Source organism: Enoplosus armatus, chromosome 4, assembly GCF_043641665.1.
Source record: "Enoplosus armatus isolate fEnoArm2 chromosome 4, fEnoArm2.hap1, whole genome shotgun sequence".
NCBI lineage: Eukaryota > Metazoa > Chordata > Actinopteri > Centrarchiformes > Enoplosidae > Enoplosus > Enoplosus armatus.
The window spans coordinates 18,124,174-18,142,192 of NC_092183.1; the positions used below are offsets into that span (position 1 = coordinate 18,124,174).

Consider the following 18,019-nt stretch of genomic DNA (forward strand, 5'->3'; position numbering starts at 1 on the left):
ATTGTTCCTATTTTTGTGAGTATTTTTTAGTACTAAGAGTCCTTTCTGTGCAGATTACAGCCCATGTCTGTTCCTAACCAAGCAGCTGACTGCATGGGATTTAATGACGGCGTTGTTAATATTCTCAGGAGATAATGCTTTTCATAATGCCAAGCGTAAAGCCGCCATCAATACAGTGCCTTCAGTAGAAACCAATATTTTATCCATGTTACACTTGAATAATTTGTATACGATTGCTGCATTTCCTCTGAATTGTTCTCTGGATTTGTTCAACTTGTTCTTATTGATATGCTGTAGGACGAACAACCATACAATCTACCAAGACCTCTGATCTGTACTATTGACCATTATCATAGCCAAGAGGTTTGTTACAATGTGGTATTTTTATGCTACAGTTGGTGAGAAACCTGTTTACATTCCAGGGTGCTGTATAGTTCACTTCTCGCCGCAGCTCAGTCGCATTCCAAAGCACTGTATAGATTTCTTTCAGCTGATGAAATTAAAAAGACAGCAGTGTGTGTGTGGTGTGCCTTCCAGCAACGCGATTTGCCTGCGAGTTCACGATACGGGTTGAGAGGGGAGTTCCTTTGGGGGGGATTAAATAGCTCCCTCTCTTCCTTCCCTCCTCCCCTGCCCTCCATACTTGCAGAACACAAACAGCTTGCAGGGCTGTACAGTACTTGTACAACATGTTTGCCAAAGTGCTGCTCACAGGTAACAATAAGCCAAGGTCAGAGGTTAAGAGGGATTGTGGAGCACGGATTCTTGTATGTTCCTCTGGCAAACATTGTACGCACAGGCACAGGAACCAGTGCCCATAGTATCGCTGGGAGAAAGAAAGAGTGTGAGACAGAGAGAGCGAGTTGGCTCAGAAGAGAGGGGCTATCAGAATGAAGACCGGGGCCAGTTTCATGAAGATATGATAGACAGGTCTATAAGGTTAGGACAGTCTTACTTTTGCTCTTAGACTAGTCTAATAATGATATTAGGCTTAAAAGAGCTAAGAGCTCTCTCTCCATTGTAACAATTGCACCTGCTGACAACCGCAGACTCTCCAATCTAAAAACCTTTTTAAAGACCTACTTGAAGGAGGGCAACACGTTACAGTATGGAAAGTATTTGAATTTGAGCGATGTTCTTTTCAACATAGGTTTCTTTCAGCCACAAAAGCAATCTTTCCCTAACCTGAATTTAACTGAACTATGGAGTTTTCTGATCTGAAAAGAAACTGGTTGCAAAATAAATGTAATGGAGTAGAAGTGAAAAGTAGCAGAAAATGAAAATACTCAAGTAAGATACAAGTACCTCAACATTGACAGTATTCTACTACTTCTACTACACTAGTAAATGTACTTAGTTACATTCCATTACTACCTAAAGTTATCCATCTCTTCACCACAGGGGCAGCAGATCAGAAAACTGGTCATTCTTCAATCCAGTTACAAATTGTGGCATGAAGATTTTGGGATCAAGTAACGATCAATGTCACCTGCTGACAAAAAGAGTTGTGGAAGATGCTTAGAAATACATTATTGTATTGTTGTAAAATGCCCTCGTAATTGTTGAATTCTTCCAGAAAGATTTGTTTTGTAATTGAAAAGAGTTATAATTTACCCAGATGTATCCATTTTTCTACAGAAGATCGTCGAAAACGACACAGTCTTGAGCAACTGATTAACTTGGACGTCTATCTGAACTCTGGCTGTTAGATTTAAGCCATAGTGAAAGTCTGCCTTTGTGAAACCAGATCCCTGCCTCCGTCAGGCTCTTTGAATGGGAAGGAGATTATCCATTTAATCTCTTAATCATGCACACTGTGTACATAGTTGGTCCTGTGCCTAAAACCTCTGTCCTGATCAGATGTATCATAGACACCTTTTGCGATGATTCCCTCTAACCCACAGACTAATTCAGGTTAGCACTGACACTGTTACACATGTTCCTCTCCAGCTGTCAGTATATTATACCCTTGGTGCCCTGTTAAAATGAAAGCCAGACCAATGGTGCATAAAATGGAATGTGGAAATATGTAGATTTTAAAATACAGCTTTTTAAAATCCCCCATTCCCACAAATGTATTCAGAATAAAGGCAGATGTTTCATAACATCAGGTTGCTGTACATTTTGCACAGTATATGTTCCCCAAAAGTAGGAATTAATAATGAAGATGCTTTTTGGCCTGAAATTGCTATTCAAACAATTATGTACTTAGTTTCTTCCAACAAATGCATTCCACATTATTGTTTTGCCTCATAGCAAAGCACCCAAAAGACTAAAACCTTTCATTTCAGCAAAGGCCGCTATTGGTCACCGTCAATAAAAGCATAAAAGCATTTATTTCCCACGTTTGTCAAATTAACAGCATACTCCATCTCCCATAGGACTTGTAAGGTTCATTAACCTTTCTGTGAAGTGGGACAGGTTTCCAGCAGTTACCATAACCTCTGTCTCGCTCCTACCTCAATTATAATAGAAGAATTAAACATCCAGCGATTCAAAACAGTAATGCTGCCTCTTAAATCCCTTTGTACCAGCTCTCAGTTGTTAATGACTAAAGACACTGAATGAACTATAGAGTTATCAACAGATATAACCGCGGACAGAAGCAAATCAAATGGCCACTCTCAACAGCAGGGACTACTGACTATACGTGTGCAGTTTTTGTTTGACGGCCAGATTTTACAGTTTCTAAAATTATTGTTCAGTTTAATGACAGGTTGCCTTTGTTTTCTATGAATAACACAATATTGGATTAATGGTACATAAAAAAAAGTTGCTATTAAAACTACTACATCTGTTTATTAGGGGTACACTGGCTGTTTATTAGTTTATTAATCATTGCAAATTACAGGATATTTCACCAAAATGTTCTCGTCTAGTTGCACCGTGGCCTGCCGTCCTTCCAAAGTCAAAAGAATAGGCTGACCTTGAACTAATTAAGTGGTCAATTACACGCCTGTTGATCTCTTTTAATTTCTTAATTATTAGATTAATTGTGGGCAAAGAGTTCGTTCTCTTGTCCACCTACTCCTCTTTCATCCTCCACCTCTTTCTCTCACTTCTTTTTCTCCTCCTCCTCCTCCTCCTCCTCCATGCCCAGGCCCACAAGGTTTCATTTATTTTGTGTCACCGTTCACACTTCAACAAACTATTTTAATTCTATGCCATTGACTGTTTTAATAAGCTTAATCTTCCTCTTCCTCTCCCGCCCCCTTACATCTTCCCCATTCTCTCATGTATTAATCAAAATCCAGCACGTGCCTGGATGTATTTGTAGGCATACAGCTCTATTATAACCTATCAGTTTACTATCTCTGTGGATTTATGGTCCTACCGCCGGAAACCGCTGTAACCACGGAGCAGTGAGGCCTCGTGTTTGTGTGTGCGTGTCCTCTGATGCTACTTGTAGGCAAGCTCAGGCTGGGATTTTCCAGTGCCTCCCCCGTCAGTGGGAAGCCCTATATGGGGACATGTCAGCGCCTTGTTTGCTTGTTGTGCTGATGAAGCTGGGGGTGGGGCGAGTGGGCAGCCTTGTTCAGGTTCCAGGATTCCCTTCAAATGAGTCAGCCAGCCCCCACTCAAACCGACTGTTACCTTGGGAACTCAGGCTTGGGCTTCCCTCAACAGTACTTAAGTACAGACTCATCAACACCCATACTCACTAATATACACACACACACACACACACACACACACACACACACACACACACACACACACACACACACAGGAGCTGTAAGGGCTCAGAAGCAGCACCCAGGTTGGATGAAATTATCTTATTAAAACGCTCTCACTTTGGCCTGTACTCTGCCCCGTTAGGCCCAATCTGCTCTATGAGAATGAGATGACCAACACTGCACGGCCACTTTGTCAAGGCGAATATGTAATGTATGCAAATTAGGCTGAGTAGATGAGTGTGATAATGAGTTTGGGTGGCTAGTTTCTTAAATCAGTGATTTGAGTAATAGTATGCTTCCCTGCTAATGAGCACGACCAAATGTAGTGTAGGTTTGGTGCATCACAGTGTGTCGGGGGATGTCAGTGATGTCTGGAGTTCACTTAATAACTGGACTGTTTGTGTTTCCAACTCAGTTCATTACCAAAGCCAAATGAGTTTCTTTACTAAAGCCATTAGTCTAGCAGGCTATTGTTAAGTGGGTTAATTTGTTGATGCACTGAAGCAGATCAAGGGTGACTCCCCCACTGGCTTTCACCCTGTCCTGCTGAGGCCAATCCACCCCGCTCAGCTGATCACCATTAGTTTGCTCTACCAACCAATCACTCCAGGCCTGTTAGGCTCACACTGGCTCATTTAGAGACTCCAGAAAATTAGATTTTTAGGGTTGTGTTTGATTTAAGAGTTGTCAATATTATCAGTTTGTTTGTTTTTTTTTAATTGAAATGTAGGTGTTTATTTTGATAATTATTTTATGTTAACTGATTTGATTTATCAAGTTTAGTTTATTGGTGTTATTATGTTTTCCTGTTGTGATGGGGGCTGGGAGTGGGGGAACAACTACATCAATACTTCGCAAAACGTGAATAAAAAAATAAAACATACCTTGCACATGCAGGTAACTGCCATACACATCTACCAGCTGCTCAGCCGAGAAGTAAAGGTTGCCTGCTATAAAATAAAGGCTGGCATTACTCCCACTTCATGCAGCGCTGGGTTTTGCCAAGGTCTGTTTGTGTGCCATCTTGATCTATCTGAGAAGAAGATAGCAGGTCCCAGATAATCGTGACCTGCTTACGCCACACAGTAGCTTTTGAAGAGCACCAGAGAGCTTCCAGTAAATGAATATGCTGTAGGTTGGGTTTGCAGTGCAGGTGAAAAGGTGAAGGTGCCATCTGTTAGCTGAGCTCTGATGCCGTTCTTCAGCACCTGGTTCAATCTCTTCACACTTGTTTTGACTCAGTTATAGAGCCATATACTGTATATGGGTTTCATTCCCCTTTTCTCAGTGAAAGACGAACTGTGGGTCATTGTCTATGGTAATAGAAACCATTGGGCAAAAAACAACTCTAGGAAGTCTGTGACCATGCAGGTAGTGACAGACTCCACAGAGACCCCCTATAGCCTCTAGGAGTGAATGTGAATCAGATGTGCTCCCATGTCCTTGCTGGTAGGAAGGTGGTTCTCCATGATGGCCTCTGCCTCTCTTTACCACACCAGAACCCTTTGGTCAACTTTATAATGCCATGGTGACCCTTGTCAGACTTGACCTTGTCTACAGATGGCATCAGTGGGGCAGACTCACTAGACTATGCAGATTTTACTCCAGAATGACACAGCTGATGTAAAACCAGACAGAAGTTGACTAGCTCTTTTGAGACCTCTGAAGGCCACCTGGCAAAGATAGACCAGCTTGGAGAGTACAGGGTCCTGCCCAAAGGACAGTTGAAAGTATAGGCAAGAGAGAGAGAAAGTGTAACTTTCAGAGCATCTAAATGAGGCCAAAGTTGGTTGTGTCCAGGCCTGAATTTGAGTGGGATTGTCAACCTGGAGTAATCTGCCGGGTGAAGGCCTGATGTGGCCAAACTGACGGGGCCCCTCAATTGAAGTATGAATGGAACCACTGTGAGTCTGCGCCTTAAATGGTCACAGGAGAGTGTGCCTGTGGTGGTGGAGTTCCTTACCTAATGCCTGGCTTCTTCCTGGCCACCAAATATAAGACAACTTGCTGAATTATGTCTTCTTCCAAGCTCTTCTGAAGGTCAGCAGAGACTTTGTCCTGCAGTTTTAGGAGTGATGGTACATGCGTGGTGCACCGGTTGGATGACCATGTACATGTCAGGCTCAAGGAGGGACTGATGGTTGAAGGTTGAGTGGCTTTTGTCAGTGAATTCTTGCATACTATTACTTTATAACTCAAAAGTTAGCTGATCTCGCCGGTTTCTTTTCACTCATATACTAGAGAGTCTTGTCACCCAGTCATTTTAAATTCGGAAGTGGCAGATTATACTGAAATCTTCGATTTCCAGCTTCCTCAAGATAGCAAAGTCCCCGAGTTGAGCAGTCATGTGAATTCTTTCTTCCACTTTGGAAAAAAAACAGTGTTTAACCTGTAAACGGTGAGGTTCCTTGTGAGACACAGACTTTTAATTCACAATAACCCTGCAAATGAATGGGCTGATTACTGAGGCGAAGATGAGGAGGCAGTCATAAGCACTTGGCTTGAGTGGAATAGGCGAGGGGGGAGGAGGGGTGGCTGTGGCGGTACAAGTCCAGCCTCAGAAATAGAGCTGTGAACACCATCTGTCATGCTCTCTCTCCCCGTCTGTTAGCCTGACTGCAAGTAAAAGGGAGAATGATGCTCTGAGAACTGCATTAGAAGGACGTGGGTGCTGATTGTCGTAGGTGTGGGTTTACAGGGTGTGCAAGGGAGGGGGAGGGAAGTGGTGGATATACAAGGAGGTGCATGAGTAACTGACAAAGGGAAGCACTCACCCACACACAGAAGGAGAAGGGTTGTTGGGCAAGTGGGTATTCCTGGTGAAACCGCACCCCTGCACCCACCCACCACCTCCTCGCGGACTCCTACCTATGCTCTTGTCAGAGGATTCCTAGCGGAAGTTATGTAGACACATTATACAAACACACTGCTCATCTTCTCTACGGCCTAGAGGAGTTAACACTTCATCTATGATATTAAGCTTAATTTCAGATGTTAAGCAAGTTTACCTTGGCGATACCTGTAGTACCTACAGGAGATGCATCGGTGTCCCATCAATAAGCACTTTCAAGAATTAATGATGGATCATACTGTTATCAACTCCGAACCGATTCTGATTCATTGTGTGGATTGTGATAAATTAGTTGGTCTGGATCAGCCTTGGTTGTGCTTCACTTGGAACAGCCAGAGTTGTTGCGCTGATTATTGGTGGTTGGAGTGTCAGGCTATTACGTGACCCACAGAAAAAGCTCTGCTGCATTGCTTTTTCCAGATTTTCAGAATTATTCATTGCTCATAACGTGTAGGTTGTCCGGGATCCTTTCTGCTTTTGTCTGAGTCAGAGCGTGAAATAGAGTCAGTAAAACATGAAGGCAAGCTGGGCCACGATGAACAACAGGGAGAGGCAGGATGAAGTGTCCGTAACACCACAGCTGGACTAACATTAGTTAGACGTGGTATCTAAAGAGGTAGCAGGCTCCTACGTTTGAACAGAGCAGAGACAAATGAAGAAGTATTCAGTGAAAATTGTATCTTTAACATTGAGGAACAAGCGATGAGAAACAATCTTCGCATTGTCATTCTAATATTTAAATCCACAATATTGTTTTCCATGATTGCCCTCCACAGGCAGATCAGAGGTCAGGGTCAGCTCTGTCTTTTTCATGGGCCATTTACCAGGGCACAGAGTCTTGAACTCAGGCCCTCCATTTGAAAGATGGTGTCACTACTCACTACACCCCCTGCTGCCACAAATATATCAGTAGATGTCTGGACAGTCTCCAGCAATGTCAACACAGTACAAAATGTTTAGTATTTTCTAGACGACTCGTTGTTGCAGCTAGTTTGAAATATAATCAACCAACTGAGACAAAGCATCATACTAAGTCGAGGCCTCCCACTGTCCTCCTGTTTATTGCTCACTAGTTCTTAGTGTCTCATATCAAAAGTAATGCTCTCCTCTTGAAAGAATGACACCTTTATGCGTCGGAGTATGTTGTTCTTTTCTGTTTGGTATGTTAAATAGTAAACAGCCATTTTGACGCTTTCAGACTTTATCTCTCTGTCAGTTTCTGCCTCTCCCACACTGCTCAGTGTGTGATTCACTATCACAGCTACAAGAATGGGTATTCCCCTCGTATGAGGATGCAAAAGCGTAGTCACATCTTGTTTGACTTAACTTAACTGTGGCGTAAGTCTCACATAAACTCAATCCAGGTCATTTATGTTTCATTAGCATTTGAATATAAACATTTGGCTCGTCCTTCAACTAAATAGATAGAAAAGACTTTCACTTTATGGTGACTATAGATTCAATGATTGGCATATTTCTTCAAGCACTGTCCGATGATCACCAGACTTCTATGTTGTTACGATGAATGACAGTTTGATGATTGTCAGGGTGCAGGGATTATTCATAATCTATGTCATCTAGTCTCAGTGATTTATGGTGATTTATTTTTTTAATTTGCACAATGTTCAAATTATATGTATAGTATATACTGTATGAATTACTGAACAAAGGAGAAATTGTGACGCTTGATACTCATGAAGATATGATTTGAACATGTAGCGCCTAGATGAGAAAATATTTAGAAACACTGACAGTGTGTTCCTTGGTAACTGCACAGATAATGAAGCAGTTCTTTTTCAACTTTCAGTTGCTGAAATGACATAATTTTCACATTTCCAAGAGTTGACACATTGACACAGCAGCCGTGAGTACTCTACCGGGCTCCCGTGGCAAAGATACACATTCTTTATATTCTGCTGCTTTTCACTTCAGTGCGTCAGATTAAACAAATTGCTTAAAGAGACAACCAGTGGATCTATATGGTTACTGTTTTTAATGAAAAGGCTGTGTGCCTTGTATTTGTATTATGAGCAAACATACTGTACAATTACAACTGTCCAAGCTGCTGTTTTCTCAGACATCTGCCTTATGTAATGTAACTTTTATCCTCAGCTTGAGGCCAGCACAGACAATCCAAAAATAAAACACTTTGCAGTTGGTCAGTATACCTATGTATTGTACTGCAAAAGAGTTACACCATTTATTCTTAGTGTATATTAAGTTAAGTAATTTTGATATTTTGTAAAATTGATGTATAACGTTAGTACACCATAGCATGATATACTGGAGAACACAGTATATTAGAAGTAACAAGAAGCCAACACACTTACTTCACATTAGATTTTCATCCAAACCTTTTATTACATATTTATTACACTAAACCATATTTTAATAACTAACATATTTTATACTTCTCTCATCACATCCGTCAGGTTGACTTGTGTCTGATGTGTCTATTATCACCAGACATGGTATCCATATTAAGATGGATATCCTTAGTGTATCCAGTGAATGCTGGTGTTGCTTTTATTGGGGAGCTTTACAGTGTCTGGGGTGTGGAGTCTCAACACTTTTGACTTTTCTAACCCTGAGCTCAGAGTATCATCCTAGCTGAGGATACCATTGATCTAAGATTAACTTCATCAGTTCACTATGTGGCTTTTGATTCCCCCAAACAAAGCTGTAATGGATTTACTATATGAAAAACCTTCTGTGGCAACAAGCAGCCATATCATCCATCATCCATGCAACAAAACTGTAGTTGACATAACATAAATGAGAGGCCTGTGTAAGAGCTTCTTCACTGGTTGGTTCAACAGACGTGGTGGGAGACTCATAATCATATTTTATCCCTAATTTATGACATCATCATTCCCAGATTTTGCACATGTGGGGTTAAGAAAATTACACTTATCAGAAACTTTGTGTATTTCTAACTATATAAAATAAAATGGTACACATCTTAAAACCCATGCTTTAAGCAGAACCTTTCTTAATACTCAAAACACAGTTAACACAGCAAGCGGCTGTCAATCATTTAGTGGTCAGAACTTTTCACGCTCTGTGCCCCGCCCCCACTGCAGGGTCCCTGAGGGAGGCCGCCCACCATGTGAGAATGTCCTTTAGATTAGTGTGAGCGAGTCCGTCACTCCCCAGTGAACATCAAGAGTCAGCGACCTCAGCACTGCCCTGCCCTGTCACAACTACTGTGATACCAGCTCTGCTCGGGAATAGATGCACCACTACAGTTGCAAAACTGATTCTTTTGAAGATTTTGATATCTTGTGTGTATTAATATATATGTGAGCTCTGCATGTGATTGACTTGTCTTTTATTGTTTGGCTGAATTTTCAATATTGCATTAATTTGCTGTTGTTTTTACTCTACGTATTATAATGAAATTAAAAGGGCAGAGGGTGCCATGGAGAGTGAGCGAGAACCGAGCATGGAGATGTAGGAAAATGTTGCACGCTCAAATGTTGACTACCTGTTGCTATGGCAATGGGTTTGGATCCTGCAGGCTGCAGGACTCTTGCTATTTCTAAATAAAGCTTTTTTTCTCACTGATCAGTGGATGAAGATACTCACAGTTGAAACTAATCTTCTGAATTTTACCAGTCTGTGTTAATGCTGGTGCTCTGCTCTCTAAAACTTACTGCTAAACCTCCTAAACAGCAGTTACAAGATTAGAGATGAGCTGGTGCACAAAAGAGGACACACGCTTTGTTACTGCTACATTCTTTTACTGAAAGAATCAAATGTAAATGATATAATTAATATTGATAAATGATATAATTAATATTGATAAGTGAGTGTATCTCAGTCATTCTGGCATAGCTCTACAGACACTATGTACTTTTCATCAGCTGTGACAGGTGCAGTATTTTCAAAAGAAAAATCAGACTGTGATCAGTCCAGCCTCCTCGTCCTCTTCCACATATGACTAGAAAGCAAACAAAATCTTTCAAATCCCTCATCAAGAATATAAACTAAACACTTATACTGCAGTTATTTATTAGATTACTGAAATAGGTGGATCAAGTTGTCTTTCCAACAGTGTAATGTTTTCATCCAACCAGTGCAAAATGTGTTTGCTCCATTCCCAAGATGTCTAAAAAAACAACTCTACAAAATACCACTGTATGTTCTATGTTGGTTAAGTCCACTTCCCTAAAGAGAAATGCGGCTTAATGTTTTTATACTACTATAAACTGTATTTTGTTCGTCTCTCTCATCCAGCAAACTGAAATTTCTGCGCAAGGATCAAAAGAGATGAGGAAAAAAAGCCCCTTGTCCTGCATGTCTTTTGTCCTTGCATGCTGTCTAGTAACAAATACCGTTGTCACCCTGTGGGGGGAGCCGGTGTGTGGAGAAAAGAGGACAGAAATAAGTGCCGAGACCAGATATTTGATGTCTGTGATGGGGACTTCCATGCTTACCTCAAGTGGGTTTTGGGCCATTTCACAGACAACATATTTAGTCCTTTTCCTCCCACTCAAGGATGCAGCCGTCTTGCAGCAAGCAGCCAAGTCTATTAAACAAACATTCCTGTGTGCAATTTGCAGCGTGAGGTGCCTGACTGTGTGCTTCCTGGGGATGAGGGAGTTTAACCTGACAAATATACAGTAGAAAATGCTTATGAAAAATATCTGTGCTTCACATCTTGTTCTGTTTCTAGGCAACAGGAGGTTAATATACAATTAATAATATGGGAAATTGGAAATCCACTTTAATTTAGTTGGGAACTGTCTTTTGTCTGTGAGTTGTCTCTCGCCTTCAGATATTAATATGACAGACCTTTTATATATTTAACTTTGACATTGTTGTAAGCCTGCAGTGGAGCTTCCTGAGGGGGGAATTTTTGAATTACTAGCGACGAATGATTGTCTTCATCACTTAAATTTCAATGTGTATTGAATCTATGCTTGCTAAAATCCCTTGCTATTACAATATATGTCTAATTTAAATTGGCTCCAAATAAAATTGGCTTGGGAATTAAATGGCGTCTCCAGCCTCTCTCTAGTTGGGACAGTGGGTGCTATTTCAAGGACTGACCGCTGAGCTAAGCGAGCACAGAAAATTTGGCTGTTGAAACACAAAACTAAAGGAAGAGTGACATTATGTTAGTGTTGCAAAAAGCAATGTAATAGCCCACTGCACTGTCTGTCTTGTCAAAGTGTTTTCACGGTCAGGTTTGTCCCTGATCAGCTTTGCCTGACTGACTGACTGACTGACTGTGTCTGAATTACCAGGGCGGTGCACTCAAGAAAGGACACATACATGGGACGACCCTCACTGGTAAGTGTGGTTTTCATTTAGTAACTGTAGTCACTGTACTCATTACATCTTGGTTTATCTTGCTTATGTTGTGTAAGCTGTGCAATACACTGTGGTAAGTGTATATTTGTATTTATTATAATATTATTAGTAGTATACAATTATTTATTACTTTTGATAATTCATTAGTTTTTATCTCATTATCTCTTATAGCAATTTAACTTAACTCTTTTCTTGTTTATGTGTAACATGTAAGTTGCTCCTTCATGACCCCTTGCCTGCGTCATTTTAGTTCCTACCTGCCATCGTTTTGCAGCAGATATTTGTGAGTGTACAGCTGTAGAGTTGAGAGTCAGATGTGAACCCCGACAGAGTGAAGTTGGCTGTGTTTGCCGTCTTTCAGTGTTGGTGTTGATTTATCCAAAGAAAAACTGTAACCCAGAGTGACTGAAGAACTCTAGGAATTCAGGGTTACAATTTTATGGATCTACAGCTACCACTGGTTTATTGTAATCTAAGAAAATAATCCAGATGCACAAAGAGGATGAATTTGGATGTCAAAGATTCAGCCCACTGTTAGATTTTAGTTGCATCATTGTGATAATCATATATAGTATTTTGCTCTGTAATATCATTCACCAATCTCAGCTCTCCTGATTCTGATTCTTCTTTGTTTTTCCATGCAGACTATTATCCTCCCAGCCCACCACAGAAGTCGGGTTTTCACCGCTACCAGTTCATGTTGTTTGAGCAGCCTCCAGACACACCAGTGTCACTCACCGAGCAGGAGAAGTCGTCCCGCGGTAATGACTCTACTCACCAGCACCTTGAGTTCACAACACTGTTGGCCACTGCAGTATCATCTATCATATACCCACACTGATCAACACAACTGCCAACAGTTAGTTGTTGAATCAGCAGCAGGAAGGTGTTAAACTCAAGGCCCAAACATTTCCTCTAAAATTAACCACATTATAGCTTTTTGTGGTTATAGGTTTTGTTTTTTAGGATCTTTTATATGCTACTGCAGGTATTTTTGTAAGCATTAGCAAGTAGATTCAATTTCCTGACGTACAGGAGGAAGTTGTGTCTTCATTTGTTTGAGTGGGCTCAATCCTTTATTTAGGGTGAGTTTAAGTTTCCATATTAGGTTTCAACAAATGTATCCGCGACACTACTCAAGCTACTATTATTAGTGATTAGACACTCCAGCCAGACATCATCTAGCCATCTCTAAGTCCAGGTTTTGTTCTGTGGCTGTGTTTCGTCTGAACACACGTCATTACACACAATTGACAAACAATTATGCACATTTAATCGAAGCATTCGTAGTTGCTTTAGAAAGATCATTTTCTCCAAGTGCTTGAACTTGTCAAGGGAAATGTTGATGAGGTTAGTGAGTAAGTCTGCTGCAGTGTTAATGCCTGCGGGGTCAAGACAAATATCGCTGGCTCCCACGCACACCTGCACGAGGCGGCCTGACCACATCTTGTTAACCTCAGCCAAACCTGAAATCCTGATCCACCATGTCTGCACACATGTTTATTTACCTATAACCTTCATTTCTGTTGATATTATTACCAGATCATCTTCTTAGTTTGTTTGTCTCTCACAAGACAACCGTGTTTGTCTTGTAGAAAGCAGAGTTGTTGTTTTGTTTATGTTTCAGTTTTTCTGACTTTTCCTCCCCCTGAAGAAAAGTCTCTTGAAGGTAGGCAACTGCACTTGGATGTACAGTGCGGTACCTCACAGGAGGCGTGCCCGGCTGTCTGTTCTACTCGGGTCACAGCCGGTGATTTGAGGGGAGATCGGGGCGGTTTTGAGACTTCAAGCGCTGCGGCCGTGAATGAGTGGAGCTGCCAGTCTCTGCTGTTTGAAGTTTTTGACAGCTATGTCAGCAAACAATCCTGGCACATTAGGTCTGTTTGATGTTGAAACCTCTGGAAAAAGAAATGTCAAAAGAGATGTACTTTGGAGTATTTTATGTATTCAAACTCACATTTGGGGAGGTTGAGATGAACTCTTATCACATTGTTAGGGTATTCACTGTGTCAGAACTGGTTAAGCTGAAGAAAGATAATAGCATGAATAATAGCCTGCTGTTTAGAATATTTTAATTTTTTTTTTTTGTGCAAAATAAACTGGAGCATACTCATTTTCTGCTACCAGCTCCGATACAGTAGTTGCCCCCACATTATGAAGCGAACTGAGTGGATCCACCCATCCTTAATCTTCTGGATGAGTTTAACTCCCGCTGTTGTACTTCCTCTCTCCTGCAAACTGTTCTCTCTATTCAAGGGAAATGAAATTAAGAAATTCACTCTTGGATAATCAAATGTTTCATTTGATGGGTCAATTCTGGAGAGGATAACTGCCCTTGTAAAGAGGGTAATGGAAATAGACTCTGCGTGACATATTAAGAATGAAAGCCTAGTCATGGTTTATGAATAGGAAAATATTGGATTTTACAGTTACTGTTGGTTTGGATGAATTCAGTGGTGTACCTGCTGAATTATTATCCCACTTGGCCACGATGAACACGGTATTCCCACACAGACAAGAGGAACGGAGGGAATCCCATGTCTCCCCACCTCCTCCGTTAAGTATGTTCACTTATTAGCGTCTGTCCTCCCTCCATGTGGTATGACACAGAGAGCATTTTTCATAGCCCATGACATTAATTGATGTGATTTGCGAAGGGAGAGCATTTAGTCGTGGGTGGGAGACTCCTAATGATCGTTTTCCACTTCCAGTAGCGCAGTCATTGACTCAATTTTGTCGCAAATTTGTCGTCTTTTTTCTTTTCATCTCTGACCATCACTTAAGTAGTAAAGGGGGTGAACAATGAGGGGTGGAGCAGGGCTGTTGTGAGGAACCGTGGGAGTCTGCTGTGCCTCCTGTGTTAAGGTTATGAATGTGGGTCATGGAACTGATGGAGACAGCTGGTTTGTTACACAAGGAACTACAGGGGGGCTGCGTTCTTGGCACCGGGCACAGGGGCGTGATCGTAGGGAATCCCCTTCGCTCTGGCTCAGGAAGGCTGTCCCTGACTGGAGGCTGCCCCTGTGCCAGGGTGGGGGGCAGGCGTGGGCACACAGGCCCGCGTGATACTTGTTAGCCACTTGGCAAGCCCTCAATATGTCCTGCTACTGTTTAGTGCCGCCGAGTCAGTTTGTCAAGGGAAACAGTGTTACAAAGCCGGGGAGGGAAGCGCTGAGGCCTTCAGAGAGGCTATCTAGTGTTGTTTCAGCCTAAACCGTACTTTGCACATACACTGTTCACACATCCAGCCCCCTGTCTCCTGACTCGGACCTCAACAGATACTGTAGATTGACCAGAAACCAAAACTGTGATGAGCACAAGAAGAACAACGCATTTTAATTATTTAATTAAAGTAAAAGTTGAAAATTAGAAATTGATCAGTTCTTGGCATTTTCCCCCTCCTTTTTTTCATGGTAAATTACAAGGGAGAGGATGTACGTGACGATCATGTTGTGTGAATGAATGGATCACAGTGGAGTTAGCTGCTGGATGGTGCACGTTGCTCATCTTGCCTCCTAGAGCCCCTACTGCCAGCTCAGCACACTCCACAGTAATTGAAGCCATTTGCAATGTTGCAGTGTGGTAATGGGCAGATCCATGTCTACCACCCACCCACAGCCTCTACCATTAATCAGAGCTGCGTGGAGTCAAGAGAGCCAGGATTTGGTTGCTACAGCAGGCCTGAGTTTCAGCCAGGAGTCGGCTGCCTTAAAGGAACACTTTGACGTTTTAAATTTTGGCTGGTTGTGTTTTTTGGGTTTTTTTTCAACAGATGCTCGTCAGGTTCGGAGTAAAAGTTTCTAGATTCTTCCTCAACTCCTGTCGTCCATAAGTAGCTTCATAGTATTGTTAGAATTCACTGCTTAAATTAATAGTCAAAGTATAGCTGAAAGGATTAATCAATTGGTCGTTTAACAGGAAAATAATAACCGAGTAATCATTAATCATGCCAAATATTCCCAAATCCTTCGAGAAGCTGGATTCCTTATCGTTTGGTTTTGGACTGTTGGACAGATAAAACATGTAACAAATGTTAAATTGGACTGTAGGAAATTGTGATGGGCATTTTCAGTATTTTCTCAGAATGTATAGACCAAATAATGAATTGATTAAAGAGGAAAAACGATTAGTTGATTAATCAGTTACTTGATGAACAGAAAAGTAATCAGCAACTATTCTGATAATTCATTGCTTCCTGCAATGTGACAGGTGAAGAATGCTCACCAAATATATTCCAACATGTGACATATCCCTGTGGGACTGAACATGGAGTCCCCGGCAAGGCGACAGCATTTGCTAACAATGTAGGCTGCTATATTGACAGCAGGCTGTGAGCTTGGCAGCCAAACGGTGTGACACCGTTCCTCGACCCGTGTCCCTCCACAGCAGTCATCTGCCCTGCTGAAGCATCTCTGAGCGAGACACGTCTCTGCTCTAGAGGCTGACCTCTGACCTCTGATGTCCCCAAACAAGTTCCCCTTCACGATGTTAGGATGCGTTATTATAACTATGAATGTTACATGATAAAGCTCAGTAAAACTCTCACCCTGATATGGCTCCTCTTACTCTACTGCCATGAACAGGATCACTTGGTTTTGAGTATTTTTGAGAGACTATAAGAGGTTTAACAGGGACACCGCCCACACCACTAAATGTAGCAGTTCTGTGTCACCTCACAGCAGTGCTGATCTTCCTGCCATACCCAGACGGAGAGGCAAGGTGGAAACAAAAGGGGAGGCAGGAAGACTTTAACATCGCCCTCAGGTCCCACACTATCTGTCCTTTCCATGAGCAGGCAGATGGGAGAGGTGGAAACACGTCTCTGCAGTACAAACAGACACCAGCCTATTTTAAGGTCACTTGTAAGTCTAGGAATTTGCAGGGTACCAGTCAGCGTGATAGCACCAGATATTGTGAATTCGCCTCATTTTGGATTGCGCCCAATGATTGCACAGCTTTAGACAGGATTATGTGCGTAAAGCCTTACAAGCAGCGCCTGGTTTTGACTCTCCGTCTGATCGTTAGTCTACAATAAAATGATCTTCAGTGTGACATCCCCCGTTAGAGGAAATGTTGCCTAATACTACTGTAAGGCACATTCTCCTTTTTAAAAAGGGAAAGAGAAAGTTTTACTATTAGTGCATGACTGTCACGAGAGTGTTGAATGGTGAACTATATCCCTATTTTCAGTGTTAAGTTTGTTGTCCCCCAGCTGCCTCACCCCTCAGCTACCTCTAAGGGGTGAGGGACCTTGTTCAGGACATGCAGGGGAGTTTGGGGATCTGCAGAGGCGATGCATTATCTCCCAGTGAAGCACAGGCCAGAGGGGCCACTGGGGCCATGCCCTATCATACAGACAGGTCACTTGACTCCATTGCCCTCACTTGATTATTGGAGCCCTCTCTGCAGGCAATCCTCATTCACAAAGAGGACCTGGTAAGATTCAGGTACTCATCTGCTCGTCTCCCAGTTATTATTCATCTTCCACAGCTGAGCCCAGAGCCTGACCTGACCTCATAGCAAACCCGGACACACTGAGGTGTCAGTCTCATAAGCTAAACATGTAGGAAGGATCAGGAAGGGTGCATGAGCCCCAAAAGTAGTTGAGTAATAATAATTTACGTTTAAAATTCCAATTCAAACACAATGCAAATAAATATTCTACTTTAAGATTTGATTTTGTTGAAGACAATAATGTATTCTGAAAAAAGCCTGAAAAATCACAGCCTTGAATAAGACATTTTGTCTGAAATGCAAATGAATCCCTCTGATTTGTGTCTGCATTGATGGGAGATGAGTGCACTTGATGTGCGTGGCAGCAGCAAAGTGTATCTCTTCTCCCAGATCTCCTCCTCGATGCCAGAGGATACGAAATGTGGGTCCCTGATGGCGAAAACAGCCGCAGCGAAGGCCTGTAAAGCAGCTGCAGCCAGAGGTGAAAAGCAGTAACGTTTCTATCCAGGCAGAGTCAGACTCGAACCCTGACTGTGAGACCATTCTCTCTACAGATTTGGACCATTTCAATAGTTGGCTTTCTTTTCAAAAGATTAACTTTCCTCCCCTATTCTTGAGCATCTGTTAATGTAATTACTCCACATACGGAAATACCGGAATGTCAGCGATTCCCTGGATTACGGAGCACGGCATTGTCTCATGTACACCCAAACATACA

The 18,019-nt window shown here is 42.0% G+C and overlaps 1 protein-coding gene across 1 annotated transcript in view; it reads left to right on the plus strand.

The window, feature by feature from the left end:
- Nucleotides 1–18,019, plus strand: part of LOC139284515 (phosphatidylethanolamine-binding protein 4) — a 47,343-nt gene that overhangs the window by 28,498 nt on the left and 826 nt on the right. The window contains exons 5-6 of the mRNA XM_070904813.1: nt 11,781–11,826; nt 12,492–12,608. Of these exons, the coding sequence (XP_070760914.1) occupies nt 11,781–11,826; nt 12,492–12,608 (163 nt within the window). The remainder of the gene's footprint in view (nt 1–11,780; nt 11,827–12,491; nt 12,609–18,019) is intronic.